Below are 19,255 nucleotides of genomic sequence, written 5' to 3'. Positions count from 1 at the left end.
GCGAGCATCTTTTTGCAGCCCGCTGGCCATTTTTGCCAAAAACATTCCAGATTTCCTGGAACAAAGGCAAAATCCTGGGAATTTAATCGGGATGAGGGTCCCAAAATTGGGATTGTCCCAGAAAAATCGGACTGTTGGCAAGTATGTAAGCCGCCCCCATCAAATCATTCTCTGCAGCTATTACCTTTTGTACCACCACCCCCTCCTTTTAGAATGTAAGCTTTATGAGCAGGGCCCTCCTGTACCTTTTGTATTTTACTGTAATTGTGTTGTCTCCCCTATACATTATAAAGCGCTGCATAAACTGTTGGTGTGATGGACTGGGGTTTATATGGTCACAAAACAGACACCCCAAAGCAAAGTACATATTCATTTTTTTTTATATTTCTAAACATCTCCCTTCTATTCTATTAATAACCAGTAGATGGCAGAGAAGGTACACAAACAGAGTCTATATAAGGCCACACACCATGTGACTGGAAATTAAACTACTTCCAGCCATAAAGTCAGTGGTCATATCTCATGCTGTTTGTGTGATTCTTTGCAGTCCACGCCAAGCTGATCACCTTATCTCATCGCGTCTACAATCATCGGCTCTCTTAATTCACATTTTGAGGCCGGTAACATTGGCGCTATATAAATCGTTAATAATAATAATTTAAAAAAAAGTATGTCACTGTACCCCCTCCTCATCAACACTACAGCCTTCTCATCATCACTGTCCCCCCTCCCCCCATCCTCATTGTAAGATACAGAAATTGTTCATTGCTCAGGTAACCCCTATAAACCTTTGGAGGAACCCTGGCTGAGAAAGGGTGGACTAGACAGGACAAGGGCAAAATCCTGGGAATTTAATTGGGACGAAGGTCTCAAAATGCGCAATTGTCCCAGAAAAATTGGGACTGTTGGCAAGTATGTCACTGTACCCCCTCCTCATCATCACTATCCCTTCTCATCATCACTGGGCCCCCTCCTCAGGCCCCCCCCCATCCTCATTGTAAGATACAGAAATTGTTCATTGCTCAAAGATCCCCTATAAACCTTTGGAGGAACCCTGGCTGAGAAAGTGTGGACTAGGCAGTCATATATCTCTACCCCTCTTGGTGGGAGTGGAGATGACCCCTATCTATAAGGATACACAGTACATACACACACAGCACAAGGCCATGTTCACGAGATGTTTCTCTGGGCTGCAGTTCTTCTGAGCTCCGCAAGGTGGTGATCTCACTTCTACCCAGACAGGAAGTCTCTATGGAAGACAGGAAGTGATGTCAGGTACAGACAGGAAGTTGCAGGTGAGAGGTGAGTCGGGAGGAAGCAGAGAGGAGACATTACTGGAAGAAACAGCAGAGGAGGTAATAAGATCTTATTTTCTATTTACACCCAGTAACCCCCCGTCATGTCCGTCCTCTTCCTCCATAGTCACTGTGATGTCTTTTATCTCCAGCAGATGATGATACACACATATATAGTGTGGAAATGTAGAATATCCCCGTATATTACAATGAGGGGAGTTATTGATGTCAGTAAATGTCGGTTGCAGACATTGTATGTGGGGGGGGGGGTGAAATGATAATAAAGGTCGGGATTAGGGAAGATTTCTGTAAGATTTTACACAGGAATGATCAGCGATCCCTCCAGAGACACCATGATGAGTCTCACAATAGGGGTGTGAAAGGGACGGGATTTTGGGGGGATGAGATGTGAACCCGGAGTGGGGGGAGAGGGCAATTTTATCAAAAAGACGACCAAATATTAATCAAAATAGATTTTTTAGCTACTCCACCAGCTGCATCCTCCTACTATCCAATCCCTTCTCTTACTGCAGAGAGTGACAGTGATATCACTCCGATCAGTCAGAAGGCTGCCGGAGATTGGAGCCTTGCAGCCGGAGTTCTGGTAATTATCCTGATTAGCAGGCAACTCCGACCAAAAGTCAGCAAGTTCCCCTTCCTGGACATAATGATGACCCGACATTGTCCTCACAGCACTGCCTCAGAGCAAACAAGTCAAAGGAAGGATCGTATTTATCATTCCTTGTCTGCAGATCTAATAATTGAAATGCAGTTTGGAAACCAAACAAACTCAATGGAGAAAAGGGGACTTCTAATTCGGCAGGCCATGGGTGTCCCTGAACTTAAAAAAATGTCTAAAATACTAAACAATTAAACAATCAAAATAAAATGTGTTCCCATGGGGCGGGCGGGCCCATGTAGGAGAAACCCTTCTATTCCCCCCTCACATCCACATCTTTTTATAGTGTCACCAATACCATCCAAATAATGCTTTATTTTCCTAAAGTCAGCCTTCTACAAGGAGACCTGTATAGATGAAATGATGGCACCAATGAGAACGGAGGAGGATCAGAGGCACATAACTGAGAAGATACTAAACCTCACCCTGGAGATCATCTATCTGCTGACCGGAGAGGTGAGGAGGATTCTGGGAGGTCACATGACATCACTCTTATCTCTATTAAAAAAAAAACACAGACCTGACCGGAGAGGGGAGTCCAGGGCTGGAATGGGAATAAAAAACAGCCCTGGAATTAATTTCATACCAGCCTCATAGCATCATTATACCAGCCCAACATCATAACGTCATTATTTTATTGTTCATAAAATGGGAAAACCATGCATTTTAAAGCACATTTGAAGAGAGTATTATATATAGATAAGACATGTATGAAAGCACAATGGGCTAGGGAGATATATATATATATATATATATAAAACGAACTTTCAGTTAAAAGTGGAGTAATCATCAAGGGGGACACCTGGGACTCTGGGAATGTGTGGGGGGGGGGGACTCTTGTGACCAGAGACCACCTTCTGCAGAAAGAATACACTAGGGTAAGAGGGGAGTGTGGGTTAATGATATTGGGGGAAACCTTTATATCAGTGCCCCCTTACATTATAGTATTTACTCCATCTTACATCAGTGACCCCCCCCTCAGACTGGCTTAGCTGTGCTGTCGCTGACCTTCTCTCTGGTGCACCTTGCACAGATCAGTCAGTTGGCCCTAGGTTGGCGGCTCTGGTTTTTCTATAGTCTCCTCTCCACAGTTCACACACATCTGACTTCTCCCATGACCCCCATCCCAGCGGTGCTCTCATTCTTGACTCCTCTCCAGACTTCCTCAGAGACTGCAGACATGATATAAGACAAGAGATGGTCAGAGGTTGCGGACATGATACAACAGATGGTTAGAGGCTCCAGGCAGTACAAGAGATGCCAAGATGTCAGAGGCTGTGGGCATGGTACAGGAGATGGTCAGAGACTTAGGACATGATACTAAAGTTGTTAAGAGAATGTAGACATGATACAGGAGATGGTCAGAGACTGCAGACATGGTACAAGAGATGGTCAGAGACTGCAGACATGATACAAGAGATCAATGCAGCCTCACCAGTGCCCATCAAATGCAGCCTCATTGTGGCCATCATTGCAGCCCCACTGTGCCCATCATTGCAGCCCCACTGTGCCCATCATTGCAGCCTCATTGTGCCCATCATTGCAGCCTCATTGTGCCCATCATTGCAGCCTCATTGTGCCCATCATTGCAGCCTCATTGTGGCCATCATTGCAGCCTCATTGTGGCCATCATTGCCGCCTCACCGTGCCCATCATTGCGCCTTTCCGTACCCTCGTTGCAGCCTCAACATACTCTCATTGCAGCCTCACCATCACTGCAGCCCATCACTGTGCCCATCATTGCCGCCTCACCATGCCCATCATTGCAGCCCCACCGTTCCGCAACCTCACATGCCCATCATTGCAGCCTCACTGTTCCCATCATTGCAGCCTCCCATGCCCATCATAGCAGCCTCACCATGCCCATCATTGCAGCCTCACTGTGCCCATCATTGCCACCTTACCGTGCACCCTCATTGCAGCCTCACCATTATTGGCGCCTTACTGTGCCCTCATTGCAGCCTCACCAGTCATTGCATGCATTACGCACAGTGGGCATCTGCAGCTGTGTCACGGAGCTGAGTGTGAAAAGTTTGGCCGTGCTATGATAGAAGTCCCACCCTCCTCCTAGACCAGCTCGTATGATAGACAGAACACTGCGTCTATCACACAAGCTGGTCTAGGAGGAGGGCAGGACTTTTATCACAGCGTGGCTAAACTTTTCACACTCAGCTTGACACAGCGGTTTCCTGCTCTGCGACAAGTAGACAGGAGGAGGAGGAGGGAGGGGAGCACTGCAGCCACAGCATAGATCAAAGCGGCCCCAGGGCAGGCAGCCTACCGGGAAATGTCCCGGTACCCCGGTAGGCCAGCCCTGTTCTAAGTGAATCAGATTCTGGGAGGTTGCATGACATAACTCTTATCTCTATTAATAATACAGACCTGACCGGAGAGGTGGGGAGGATTATGGGAGGTCATATGGCATCACTCTTATCTTTATTAATAATATAGAGGTGAGGCGGATTCTGGGATTCTAACATGATATTCCTATTGGTTCCTCAATACAGAGGTTTCCTCTTGTGAAGTCAGGTGATCATATGACCATCACAGTGCCTCCATGTGACTCCCTAAAACCTGAGAGACACAACATGGAGAAGATTCTAGAAGTCACCAAGAAGATGATGGAGCTGCTGACAGGAGAGGTGAGCGGTGCTGGGAATTCTGGGACATTGACCAGTAACAGACAAGGGATGTGTCTGGATGGTGACTGTATCATTGTGTGTGTCAGGTTCCTATAAGGTGTGAGGATGTCACTGTCTATTTCTCCATGGAGAAGTGGGAGTATTTAGAAGGACTCAAGGATCTCCAGAAGGACGTCATGATGGACAATCAGCCGCCCCTCACATCACCGGGTAAGAGGAGACTTTATTGTAAAGGAGAGAGCAGTACGGAGGGTTCACCTAGATCCCCCATCATCTGATAAACACATAGAAACAATGTATTCAGTCAGTGTGTGTGTTTCCTACAGATGGATCCAGTAATGGGAACCCACCAGAGAGATTTCCCCATCCTCTGTATTCCCAGGATTCCACACAGGAAGATCACACCATCCCCCACCATCATCAGGTAGATGAGGAACAATCACTGATAGTATCATTAGGATCTGTACATTATCTGCATTGTTACCATTGATGTCATTTTTATTATATATTCAGAGTGGAAACCTGAGAGATTCTAAAGTTGAGGATAAAGATGGGATAAAAGCGCAGGATGATGAGGATGGGGTGATGGAGGTGTCAGCGTTTCTAAAAGAACACAAAGCTCTGTACCAGGACACCATGGTGGAGTCATCCAGCTACAGAAACCCACCAGAGAGATGCCCCAGTCCTCTGTATTCCCGGGATTCCACACAGGAAGATCACACCATCCCTCACTGTTGTAAGGTTGGTCGGACAGAGTGTCTAGAACATGGACTTGTGGAAATGAGATGTGGATTTTTTATATGAGCTTATATTTTACAGATGATATTCTCTCTCATTTTCTTGATTTAGAGTGGAGATCCAATCGATATAGAATTTGAGGTGAAATCAGAAGAAGAAGAGAGGTATGTGAGGGATGATCAGCAGTCTATGGAGGAGGTTGGAATAATGGGGACATTTATAGAGGAGGACACTCCTACAGAGTTCAGCACAGGTGGGTCATTAACACTAAATACATTCCTCCACCCATACTGCTCACTGATTGGCCAGAGTAGGGCGGGGACTGGGTGATATCAGCCTGTAATCCCCTGGTCACTTTCCTGAGCTGTGTTCCCCGTCCTGTATTCCTGTATTTCTCTCGGATAATCTTCCTTCTCTGTGCTGCAGACACAATTTATGTATCTAGACTGGATTTATGGAGATTCTGGGGTTCAGCTGGAAGTGGGATTAGGGTTGCACCAATACAATTTTTTTGTGTGTTTATATAGAAGCGTCATCTACTGGGCAGTTTAGAACTCACACAATTCAGCAGAGGGAGCACTGTTCCAATAAGTAGGTAGAGACAGATTAGAAGTTCAAAGCAGCAATCATTTGTTGGAAAACTGAACAGACTGATGACATTAGGTAAGTGGATCACAAGCCCATGCAGGGAGGTGCCAGTGAGGCACTGTGACTCATGGATTCTGTAGTTTACTCTGCTTAGCCTGGTGGAAGGAATGGCTGCCTCTAACCTTGGAGTTCCTGGGGGCAGGGGGTGAGCCCAATGGATGCTGGATCAATGGATGGAGCTTGTAATGGCTGGTGCATCCGGAAATGACAGCTGCGGTCAGGGCTCCTCGCCACCGGTTGAGGGAAATGCCAGGATGGAGCAGAAGTGCTCCACTATGGAGACACTACTGTGCGGGCAACCCACGAGGAGCCGTGGGGGAAATCACATGTGATTCGGACAGGAATCACACCGTGTTCCTATCCAATGTGCATGCAATTTCTTGCAGTGTGATTTGCGCCTGTTCATTTTGTATTGACGCAAATCGCACCACAAAGTATCGGTATCGGGAGTATTTGGGCGAGTACTGATACTCACTCAAATGCCTGGTATCAGTGCATCTCTAGTTGGTAGCACTAGGCACCTGGGATATGTGTTTTGTGTCTTCTGCCCCATACCCAGGTATGGCAAGATCCCTGACATAACAATTCTCCCAGGGTTACTTGTTCTACTAGCTGTGCCGGGTGGAGGGATATGTCTGTATAGTCTCAGACCCAAGTCACTGAGTGCAGTCTCAGGAGATGGGAGGCAGCAGTGTGGGACTTCTGCAACTTGTCTCATTTAAACATTTAAGCTTCCACTGAATACCAATATTGAGTCCTGACCCTTACACTATATAATCTATAATGTACATTACATACTCCTGACCCTTGCACTATATACTCTATGTTGTACATTACATCATTCTGATACTATATAGTCCTACCTGTTGTATCTTATACAATATGTTGTACATTACATAGTCCTGACTTCTGCTCTCTGCCCTCCCCCCACTGCTATATATACACATAATATGAACAGTAAAACCTTGGTTTGAGAGCGTTTTGCAAGACAAGCAAAATTTTTAAATACATTTTGACTTGATATGCAAGCGATGTCTTAATATACAAGTAGCGTCATGTCACAACTGAGTATAAGAGAAGAGAGGTGCCTCTAAGTGTAGCAATATAGTTACATTTAATGAAGGTACAACATTTAGCAAACTGTCCACAGAGACCATCCTCCTCACCGCCATCAACATCGTCCCTTCCACTCTGCGCTCCATGAGCGGTTCAAGCCTCACTTTCAAATCGCTCTATTGCAGGGTAGTCTTGCCTGTCACGATTGCAGGCTGACAGCGGTGAGAGCCAGCTGTGCAGAGGATGGTCTATGTGGACAGCTTTACCCTGAATGCCTGCATACTTAGATGTGTCATGTGAGTTGCTAAATGTTGTACCTTCATTAAATGTACCCATATTGCTACACTTGGAGCCGCCTCTCTTCTGTTTTATATTCTATAGCTCCTGCTGGATTTTGCTTCTAATTCCCTTGTGGATAATCTTTTTATATGGACTATAAACTGAAGGACCTATGAATAAATGGTCGTGGAACAAATCATTTGAGCTTCCATTATTTCTTATGGGGAAATTTGCTTTGATATACAAGTGCTTTGAATTACAAGCATGTTTCTGGAACGAATTCTGATCGCAATCCAAGGTTTTACTGTATTCTCTTTTGTTACACCCATTTTCTACCAGCTGGACATTTTATATCTGATAATATGATTGAAGCACAGACTTTTACATGTTGATAATAATGTGATAACATCCTCAAACTTTATCACTTTCTGTTTAAGGTTCCAATGAGTGAGGAGTCAATAACCCAATGATGGGGGTCTTCAGGATCAGTCCAGTCTTCATCTTGGTTGTTCTCCCCCCATCCTCACTCTCTGACCTCTGGTGGGGCTCAGCCCCGCTGTTATTCATGACTAAATCATGGACTAAATAAGGAATTGCAGGACTTCTTGTGTTGGGAAGATGGCAATGAGTGATAGAGGGGGAGGGGACACTCGTCCTATAATCCCCTCATCACTGTCACTCCTATAAAAGACAGTTCTCGTTGTTTCCTCACTCTCTGACTAAGGTCCATGAATAAAGAAATGAACTGGTAGGAGATCAGAGGACCCATTTACTAGTTACCTTGAGGGTGGAATTGTAAGATCTTTAGAAACAAAGCTGCCTGATGTGGGCGGAGTCCTGGTTTAGGGGAACCAATCAGCTCATGTCTAGTAATAATCTTTTTATTTCTATTTTAGTAGATGGACGGGAGATGAGGAAAACCACAGAGGATTGTCTCACTTTGTCTCCAGACTGTAAAGTAGAAGATGAGGACATCACACAGTATAGTCCAGGAGAAAACCCGACTACCTCAAATGTCCATCCGGCACCACACAGTGTAGATGGACCATCGTATTCCTCTTATCCTAAGGAACCTCAGACTGTGAGGGATGGTGCCGTCCTTCCAACAGAGAAGAGATTTTCCTGTACTGAGTGCGGAAAGTGTTTCCCTTCTAAATCTGATCTTAATGTGCATAAAAGATCTCATACGGGGGAGAAGCCGTATTCCTGTCCTGAGTGCGGGAAATATTTTTCAGTGAAGTCCAATCTTTCCAGGCACCGGAGATCTCACACAGGGAATAAACCGTATTCGTGTTCTGACTGTGGGAAATGTTTTTCAGATAAGTCCAATCTTTACAAACATCAGAGATGTCACACAGGCGAGAAGCCGTATTCCTGTTCGGAGTGCGGGAAATGTTTTTCACAGAAGTACAATCTTTACACACATCAGAGATCTCACACAGGGGAGAAGCCGTATTCCTGTCCTGAGTGTGGGAAATGTTTTTCACGGAAATTCAAACTTTCCATACATCAGAGATCTCACACGGAGGAAAAGCCACTTTCCTGTCCTAAGTGAGGGAATTGTTCCTCACTGAAGTCCTGTCTTCCTGTACATCAGGGACCCCACACAACCGTCGAGGTGTATTAGTGCCTTGAGTGTGGGAAATGTCTTCTAAATGAATGTTGCTGGACATCACAGCTCTCATGTGGGGAAGAAGCACACCCTGATTTACACCTCAGATATACTCCATGGCTGATCTTCATCATGTAAGAAACAGTTGATAAGGAGATCAGAGATCACCAAAGACATGGATGAAGTGTTGTACCGTGTTGGCCATTGATAGCAGTAGAAAAAAAAAATGGAGTCATTACTTTTCATTGGCTCAGTAAATTTTTTGGTGTAAGACCTGAGGCACCAAACTGTATGCTGTCAACCGGGCACAACACAGATCTGGTGGACAGATTACTTTGAGTGGCTGGGGAAGACCCGGCTGTCATGGTGCATGTTGGTACCAATGACAGAGGCAGATGGAGTGTCCTAAAGAACGATTTTAGGGACTTGGGAGCTAAATTGAGGAAAAGGACCTCCAAGGTAGTATTCTCAGGAAAACTACCGGTACCTCGAGCTACACCAGAAAGGCAGAGGGAAATCAGAGATGTAAAGTAGCTGAGGAGCTGGTGTAGTAAGGAGGGGTTTGGGTTCCTGGAGGACTGGGCCAACTTCTCAGTTGATCACCAGTTCTATAGAAAGGATGAACTGTACCTAAAAGAGGAGGGTGCAGATGTGCTGGGAGTAAAGATGGCCAAAAAGTTAGAGGGGTTTTTAAACTAGGTGATGGGGGGAGGGTCCAGATGTAGAGATAGTCAGCAATGAACATATTCCAGAAGGTAGTATTGGGGGCATTAGTGGTAGGTTGATTACAGCACATAAACCCAAGGTAAGTATAGTAACAAGTCCTATTTGCAATCTCGGAACACCCAATAAGAGGATAGTATGCGACCAATCTGAACTATGTGGCATGTTCACCAATGCCAGGTGCCTGGCTGATAAGATGGGTGAACTAGAGATACTGTTGAACGAGGAGGATTTTGATTTTGTGGGATTTTCAGAGACCTGGTTCAACAGCTCTCATGATTAGCTGGCAACCATTGAAGGGTAGTCCCTTTATTGCATGGATAGAGAGGGTAAAAAAGGGGGGGAGGGGTATGTCTATATATCAAGAATAATGTAATGGAGCTAGGGAGGAGGTGGAATCCTTATGGGTAGAGCTCCAAAGGGATGAAGCTAAGGGGAAAATAATACTGGGAGTATGCTATAGGCCCCCTAATCTGAGGGGGGGGGGGCGAACCTCCTAACACAATTTGGATTAGCAGCAAGGACGGGAAGTGTTATCATAATGAGAGATTTTAATTATCCAGACATAGACTGGGAGGAGGGAACCATGCATTTGTCTAAGGCTCGCCAGTTCCTAAATGTCTTGCAGGACAATTTCATGGTTCAGATGGTAGATGCACCAACTAGAAACAAGGTGTTACTAGATCTACTGATTACCAACAATACAGACCTGATTACGGATGTGGTAATACGGAGAAATTTAGGAAACAGCGATCACAGGTCAATTGGCTTTGGTATAAATGTCATGACGGATACACCTCAAAATATCATATTTAGACTGTGAAGTCAGCACTCCCAATAGAACACTTCCCCTCCCAACAGAATTAGGTGAATAAGTTATACGACCCATTGTGAAGCGAGGAGGAAAGAAACAGAACTCACGTCGGTGCCTTATAAACAGAAACCTGATAAGAAATCAATTGACAAATAGTCAGATTGGATGGTCAGACCGAAGTTACAAAACTTTTGTAAATATGCCCTATTGTGTCAGAGGATAATATTGCCTTCCTAGTCAAACCCCGATGTTGACTAGGGCTTTTTCCCCAGAAAATGGCTGAGAGGCAATGTTAATATTACATTAAATTACATGCACAGACTTAAATCTCTGAACCATATGTGACTAAATTGTCGGACAGGAGAGATGGTTTGAACATTTAAAACATGTACATATATGATGTTATATATATATATATATATATATATATATATATATATATATATATCCTATGATCATAAGTGATGCAAATGCTATACCTCAAACGTTTTAAGAAAACACTGATAACCTGTATACATGTTGCATAATAAATACATGTGATATTAAAAGTAAGAATCTGATATTTTAATATAGGATGAAGCAAGAACTGTGTTTTATATAACAGCATGGCATAGAAAGCATAATCACATCAACATAAAATGACATACGTTTTCATAAAATGGGCAGGATTCAAATTCTTACTAAATGATTATATTTTATACTAATTGCTGGAGATTCATAAACAATTTATACATGTATTCATAGCCCAAATATATAGATAATACCCTTTATGAAAGAAAACATATTTTTCTTTTAACAAATAAGTAGAACACATTTTTGTTCTCAGATATTACCTAATTGTACCCGGCAAATCATTAGAATTCCCCAACCAATGGAGAATGAGCCAAAACTTCTGGGCTGAGCTTATGATAATTTTATGAGCTTATTGTCCCAAAATGATATAAAGGTTTGTGAGGGCCCTAAGGAGAGGATCACAGACCCATATACCAGATGCACCCCTATATGATCAACAAGTCTGCTGATCTTTGACCACTCCCCATTTTGCTGGACCTTGTGACTGGAACCACTCAATGTGCTTAGACATTGGTGGACATCTCCCCCTTTTAAGCTGATTGGTAAGATACAGATTCTATTGCATCTTCTCTCTCAAAATCGTAGGGATTATAAATTATAGGTTCTGTATTGACATTTATTGACTGTCTAGGCTGTGCATTGTTATACCGGAATTCAGACAAATATATTTACACAAAATTAATATTCTTTGATCCCAGGGAGAGTTTTATTGCTCCATTTAATTTTAGTAGCTCTGTTGGTTTAATACTTATTTCAAATTGGCAATATTGTTCTGTTGACTTTGCGAGACATACTTTGGATTCCTTCCGGCCGTAGAAATTCGGAGGACTGTTTCCTTGAGCGACAAGGGATATTGCGTTGTTGAATATAAAGCAGAAAGTACCGCACATATTTTTCCAACAGACCAATTTGGAGCAATTATGTTTAGATTTGGTTTCCTTGCTGTATTGATGTTTTTATAATGTATGTGTGAAATATCAATTACCAGAAAATCTAGTTGTGTATGAAATTGTATTAATATACTGGTTAATTAACCACTTCAATACAGGGCACTTAAACACCTTCCTGCCCAGACCAATTTTGAGCTTTCAGCGCTGTCGCACTTTGAATGACAATTACGCGGTCATGCTACACAGTGTTACCCAAATGAAATTTTTATAATTTTTTTCCCACAAATAGAGCTTTCTTTTGGTGGTATTTGATCACCTCTACGGTTTTTATTTTTTGCGCTACAAATAAAAAAATACCGAAAATTTTGAAAAAAAAAAATGTTTTTTTTTGTTTGTTTCAAAACTTTGTAAATAAGTACGTTTTCTCCTTCACTGATGGGGCTACACTGATGGGCACTGATAAGGCGGCACTGATGGGCACCAATGAAGTGGCACTGATAGGCGGCACTGATGGGCGACACGGATGGGCAACACGGACGGACACTGATAGGTGGCACAAATTGGCACTGATAGCTGGCACGGATGGGCGGCACAGGTGGGCATGGATAGGCGGCACAGGTGGGCATGGATAGGCGGCACAGGTGGGCACTCAGGCGGCACAGGTGGGCACTCAGGCGGCACAGGTGGGCACTCAGGTGGGCACTCAGGCGGCACAGGTGGGCACTCATAGGCGGCATCGGTGTTATAGTAATGGATGCCAATCAGTGCCAAACAATAATGCATGCCAATCAGTGATGCCCATTGTGGGCACTGATTGGCATCCATTATGGGCACTGATTGGCACCCATTGTGCTGACTGGCATCCCTGGTGGTCTAGGGAGGATTATGGCCTTTATTACCTTTTCCCTGGTGGTCTAGTGGCATCCCTGGTGGTCCAGTGTGGGCATCCTCGGGGGGGCTGTGCTGATAATCGATCAGCACAGACCCCCCCTGTCAGAGGAGCAGCCGATCGGCTCTCCTCTACTCGCGTCTGACAGACGCGAGTGAGGGAAAGCCGATCACCGGCTCTTCCCATTTACACTGTGATCAGCCGTGATTGGACACGGCTGATCACATAGTAAAGAGTCTCCGTCGGAGACTCTTTACCGAGATCGTAGTTGCCGGGTGTCAGACTGACACCCCGCAACAACGATCGCCGCGATGCGCGCCCCCGGGGGTGCGCAGCGGCTCATAATCCTGATCACGTCATATGACGTCCGGTCAGGATTATGAAACCACTTTGCCACCGTCAATTCCCTATAGGGCGGGCGGCAAGTGGTTAATAAAGTCAAATTATTTACTTACTCATTTTGTTGGGAGATATTTATACATTGGTAAGAAAACCCCATAAATTAACAAACTCAGGAAAGGATTGTGGTATGCACTGACATTCTGAACTAAGTTCATAAAATTACTGTAAGTTGGAGGCACTGAAACATAAAACACTGAGATCTTAATTAAGATTCCATACCACACTCACAACATAAATCACACAAATAAGAAACATAAGGGGAACACAAAGACACTGAATTTCAAAAGAGCCAACTTCCCTAAACTACGAACCTTGGTAGAAGATATAAATTGGGATAAAATCTTAGAAACAAAGAACACGGAGGAGAGATGGGTTTACTTTAAGAGCATATTAAATAATGGCATTAGCCAGTGCATCCCATTGGGAAATAAATTTAAAAAAGAGTGAACCAAAGTCCTGAATGGCTTAACTCCAATGTAAAAATGCATATAAAAGCAAAGGAGAAGGCCTTCAAAAAAATACAAGGCTGAGGGATCATCATCAGCATTCAGACTTTATAAAAAATGCAACAAGATATGTAAGGGTGCAATTAGGGCGGCTAAGATAGAACACGAAGGACACATAGCAGAAGAGGGCAAAATAAATCCCAAGAAATTCTTTAAGTATATAAACAGTAAAAAAGGGAGGAAAGACCATATTGGGATCCATAACGAACAAGGAAGGACATCTGGTCATAAGGGATGGAGAGGTGGCTAAGGTATTGAATGTATTCTTCTCCTCAGTCTTCATGAGGGAATCGGGGGGCTTCAGTAACCAAAACTGCAGTGTTTATCCTCATGACACATCACAGGAAGCACCCTTCTAGCTAACAGAGGACAGAATTAGAAATAGACTCTGGAAACTTAACAATAATAAATCACCTGGACCAGATGGCTTGCACCCGAGGGAACTTAGCAAACTCAGTTCAAGTAATTGCCAGACCATTGTTCCTAATTTGTATTGACTGGAATGGTACCAGCTGATTGGAGAAAAGCCAATGTAGCACCAATATTTAAAAAAGGGCCGAGATACATCCCTGGGAATTACAGACCAGTTAGCCTAACATCAATAGTATGCAAGCTCTTGGAGGGGATGATAAGGGACTATATACAAGATTTTAGTAATAAAAACGGTATCATTAGCAGTAATCAGATGGCTCAATCTCTGTATTTGCTCTGTATACTAAGCTAAGCAGGGCAATAACTTCTCTGCAGGATGTGGAAACCTTGCAAAAAGATCTGCGCTAGAACCAGGGCACAACTCAGGAAGGATGTACTGGAAATTGAATGAGTACAAAGAAGGGCAACAAAGTTAATAAAGGGTCTGGAGGATATTAGTTATGAAGAAAGGCTGCGAGCACTGAACTTATTCTCTCTGGAGAAGAGACGCTTAAGAGGAGATATGATTTCAATTTACAAGTACCGTACTGGTGACCCCACAATAGGGATAAAACTTTTTCGTGGAAGAGAGTTTAACAAGACTCATGGCCACTCATTAAAAATAGCAGAAAAGAGGTTTAATCTTACTATGTAGAGGGTTCTTTACTGTAAGAGCAGTAAGGATGTGGAATTCCCTTCCACAGGCGGTGGTCTCAGCGGGGGGCATCGATAGTTTCAAAAATCTATTAGATAAGCACCTGAATGACCAGAACATACAGAGATATACAATGTAATACTGGCATATAATTACACACATAGGTTGGATTTGTTGGACTTGGTGTCTTTTTTCAACCTCACCTACTATTTAACTTTATAGGAGCACTCTATACTATACTTTGCAGCTTGCTATAGGGGCACTCTGAAGGCAGAAGGAGCCAGAAGCATCGGGGGGAACCCCGGAAGAGTATCTGGGCTGCTCTGTGCAAAACTATCACACAGAGCAGGGAAGTATAACATGTTTGTTGTTTAAAAAAAATCACTTTAAAGATGGTGTGCAGGGAAGATTAGCATCTGAACCCAGAGAAGGTGGAGGCTGATAGACTGGAGGTAATAGAATGCATTAATATTACATTTACAGTTAACTTTTACCAGTATTGTGATTATATTTAAAATGATCATAGCCATGAAAAAAAAAGTCTCAGCTTTTAGTATTATTTTAATATAAAATATTTCTAACTCCCCTCCCCCTTCATCTAGCTTCATGTCTGACTCCTAGTTATAATGTCCATTTATGGTCGGAGCCCTATGACTGGAGAGATGTGAACCACAAAAACACACAAGACTAACAACATAAAGTAGACCTGAAGTGTACCCTGGTCTGCTGGACGGTATGCCAAGAGAAAGGGGCATACCCAAGATAAATGAATGGATGGTTGTAGAGGAAGTGTATTCAAGGGAAGCGCACTGAGAAAGGAAATGGGTATCATGCACTGGAACTGACAAAATACCACTATGGGTTCTGCTTAAATACCCCCCGGGCTCCTCCCATCATTTCAGGCCACCATACTGGCCTTCCTATTTATGGTCGGAGCCCTATGACTGGAGAGATGTGAACCACATAAACAAGCCACAAGACTAACAACATAAAGTAGACCTGCACTGTCCTGGTCTGCTGGACAGTACGCCAAGAGAAGGGGGCAAAACACTTGGATAGGGAGGTAATTATTTAATTGAGCTGGTAATGTATTACTGGGCAAGCTTGCCGGAAGCTTGCAACATTTCTGCCTGTGGTTTCGGAATGTATCGGGCAAAGCAAGCAGAATTTCCACCTGCTCATTCTCTTGATGACATAGTCCGGTACCGCTTGACACTAGTTTTGAGGTTGCTGCCTGTTCATACCATGTAGGATGGTTTTAACTGCATGGGCAGAGAAAAAGGATGGCTTGGTAGGGTCCTGTAAGGAGACGAAATGCTGTATGCCAGCTAAGTAGCTGTGTGTGGCAGTATGATATGAAAGCCAGGATATATTTAAGATCTCTTGACAATGCCCCAGTGTTTTGGGCTAGGAACCTTCTGTAGGAATTCCAGGCGGTACGATAGGCCTACAGGGTGTTGCAGGATAACGACTGATTTACAAGGTGGGTCACGTCGCGCAGGTGTTGCTTTAATCCAGTGTCAGCAATCAAGGTGGGATAAGAGATGTGGTCGAGTTGGTTCCAGGTTCCTGCAAGAAGAATGATGCAAAGTTAAAGCAGGATAGTGCGTCGGCCGCGATATTGCACTTGTGGGATATAGATGCAGTGCACTTTGAATTGATGCTGCAGGGATAGTTGCACCAGCCTGCACCGGAAGGACATGATGGCTAGCGATTTGGACCCACCTATATTTATGATATTGGCTGTGGCCTGATTGTTTGTGGCAAACATCACGGTTTGCCCTGCCCAGGTGCTTCCCCAGACTTGAGCTGCAGCCACAACGGCGTAGAGTTCAAATATTGGGAAGGACTGACTGAACCTGGGAATCAGGAGGATTTCTGGTTGCCATGGCTCTGCAACCAACGATGGCCAAAAATTGCCGCAAAGCCTGTAGAGGCTGAGGTGTCTGTGGCTACCCGAGGCAACAAAGAGGATGTTGATGGAATGAACATTGATATGACATGCCAGTTTGTAAGAAATTTGTCCCACATTGACAAATCCGCTATTGCTGCTGTGTCTAACCTAGGAATTTGGTCAGGATCTTGCACCTGCGAGAGGAAACTAAGAGGCGTGAGATGAAGGACCGCCCCTGAGGGATGATCCTCATGGCAAAATTGAGCATGCCCAGCAAAGATTGTTGTGGTCTCTTTGTACACCCTCGAGTAAGGGTAAAGGTGTGAACGACCGACCTGATGCGGGTCAACTTGTCAGGAGGCAGGCTGACCGTGTGTCGTGCATTCCACTTTATTCTCTGCTATGGGCACATTAAATGACCATATACCCCTCTTAAGCTGTCAACGTCTACTAAGGGCTCACCTAGTATTTTTGATGCACAGGAAGTCATCGAGATAGTGGATGACTTTCTGCCAATGTGTCTGATGTGACAGGGTCCAGGAAAGGGACTGGCAAAAGTATTGAACAGCCACGGGCTTTGTTTATTTTTATATTTAGTACCAAATGACAATTTGGTGGCAAAATAATATAAGCCTTTCCACTTGATCCATATGCCATCGCTAGAGGGATGGCTCGATGGGCAGTAATTTGAAAGCATCTGAGATGTCTGCTTTGGACCGCCAAGCGCCTAATCCTATGCTAACGACAGCTTGAATGGCTAGGTCGACTGGCAAATACTTAAGAGAAAATTCTTCTGAGGATATTAGGGAGTTCATTAGGGAGTTTATTAGAATACATGCCCTCAGCAAGTCCAATAGGGCCGACTCCAGATGGTGAAAGGTGACTGGGAGAAGGGGCGATCTTGTACCCCCGGTCCAGTTTGATTTGTAACAAGATCCTGATGGCTGACTCATTGGTAGTAGCTGAGAGTAGGTTCTTGCATTCGTGAGTCGTGTGGGGCCAGCATGATGAGGCCGGTATGGAATCCTGAGGTGCATCCCTGCACGAGGAAGGTGGCCAGGGAAGGAGTCGGGTGAGAGGATAGGTAGAACCCGAGCCACCCAACATGCATGCGGCCTAGTCATGATGTATTTAGCTGTTTAATGCCGTCCATGACGTTGGGATGTACTTTATGGCACGAGAGGCAAACATAAAGAAGCTTACAGTAAGTGTAGTTGCGAGAGATAGACGAGGATATAGACTGCGAAGAAGCCTGGGTGCCAGGTTGGGCTGGCGGTGGGGATAGCAGCCTAAAAGCTCGGCTTTCCTGGCTGTGGCAGGGTAGAAAATACCCCTGCGCCACAGCTCTGCTGTGAGCTTGGGAATGGTCCAAGCTCTGGGAGACTGAGTGCCACTGCTTTCTGAACCCGCAGAGGGTGATGGAGGGGCAGAGGCAAAGTCTTCTCTGTCGGCTTGCAACATGGCATCTGCTAAAAGACAAGGAGAGGGGAAGCACATATGTTAAGATAAGTTGAAAAGGCAGGAGGGGACAGATGCGTTGGGTAGGTAAAGATGGGAAAGAAGGAGAAAAATGAGGACAGGAAAGGGATCGACAGGCTTAATGAAGAAGCTGGTTTGCGTATGAATACTATTGAGTGCAGATTTATAAAACTCAACAGAATGTGTGTTAACCGAGGTGTGCCAGGTAACTGATAGCTCAGTTGCCCATCTGTGCTCGGCCCAAACCTGTTAACTAGAGCCCCCAGGGAGTACTGGAGCGGGGAGCTGCTGCGATCTGTAGTTTGGCGTATGTTCAGCCTGCTAACGCTTGCTCTGCCAGCAAGCTTGACGTTGAGTGACCTTGTCTGCTGGTGAAGGATCTCGCTTCGAAAACAGAGTGAAGTGCACAGAAATATGTGACAGGTACTAATGCCTCAGGAGCGACTCAAATCATTTATGTGAAGTAAAACGTGTTGTGAAAGAGTGGTTAAAGAGGAAGTAAACCCTGATGAGTTTACTTCCTCTTTTTTTCCCTGCAAAGGTAAAGCATAATGAACTACTATGCATCGCATAGTAGCCCATTATGTGTCACTTACCTGACACAGGAGCCAGCGAAGTCGCGCTGTCCCCTGTAGTCCGCCGCATCCATCTTGCTTGTGGCGTCTCGCAGCTCCGCCGCTGTCATTCGGCGAAGCTGCGATGACGTCACTCCCGCGCATGCGCACGGGAGTCGACAAATGCGGCAACTCCATTTTTGGAACTGCCGCGTTCAGTGCGCCTGCGCGCCGCTGTCTACGGCGCATGCGCCGTAGACAGTGGTGCCCGTTTTCGGGCAAATATCTCCTAAACCATATAGGTTTAGGAGATATTGCTTGGACCTACAGGTAAGCCTTAATCTAGGCTTACCTGTAGGTCAAAGTGGTTTGTAAGGGTTTACAACCACTTTAAGGGAAATGCAAGGGAGGATCCCTTGTACAACGCACCTGACTTGATGCCCTAGCTTGTGAAGTTCTGGTTGGGGGTCGAGAACTGGGTCGACCTGGAACCTGTAGTAAAGTGACATAGGAAAT

The 19,255-nt window shown here is 44.7% G+C and overlaps 1 protein-coding gene across 1 annotated transcript in view; it reads left to right on the top strand.

The window, feature by feature from the left end:
* Nucleotides 1-1,301: 1,301 nt before the first annotated feature.
* The window catches only part of LOC143989931 (uncharacterized), a 93,155-nt gene continuing 75,201 nt past the window's right edge, over nucleotides 1,302-19,255 (top strand). Inside the window, exons 1-8 of the mRNA XM_077490202.1 lie at nucleotides 1,302-1,355; nucleotides 2,302-2,430; nucleotides 4,482-4,616; nucleotides 4,703-4,826; nucleotides 4,943-5,040; nucleotides 5,130-5,357; nucleotides 5,466-5,607; nucleotides 8,234-8,881. Of these exons, the coding sequence (XP_077346328.1) occupies nucleotides 2,335-2,430; nucleotides 4,482-4,616; nucleotides 4,703-4,826; nucleotides 4,943-5,040; nucleotides 5,130-5,357; nucleotides 5,466-5,607; nucleotides 8,234-8,881 (1,471 nt within the window). The 5' untranslated portion in view covers nucleotides 1,302-1,355; nucleotides 2,302-2,334. The remainder of the gene's footprint in view (nucleotides 1,356-2,301; nucleotides 2,431-4,481; nucleotides 4,617-4,702; nucleotides 4,827-4,942; nucleotides 5,041-5,129; nucleotides 5,358-5,465; nucleotides 5,608-8,233; nucleotides 8,882-19,255) is intronic.

Source organism: Lithobates pipiens, unplaced genomic scaffold, assembly GCF_037356315.1.
Source record: "Lithobates pipiens isolate NorthernLeopardFrog02 unplaced genomic scaffold, aLitPip1_a1.2 Scaffold_18, whole genome shotgun sequence".
NCBI classification, from domain to species: Eukaryota; Metazoa; Chordata; class Amphibia; order Anura; family Ranidae; genus Lithobates; species Lithobates pipiens.
Note: the sequence above shows the minus strand (reverse complement) of the source record. Positions and strands in the feature narration are given on the sequence as shown.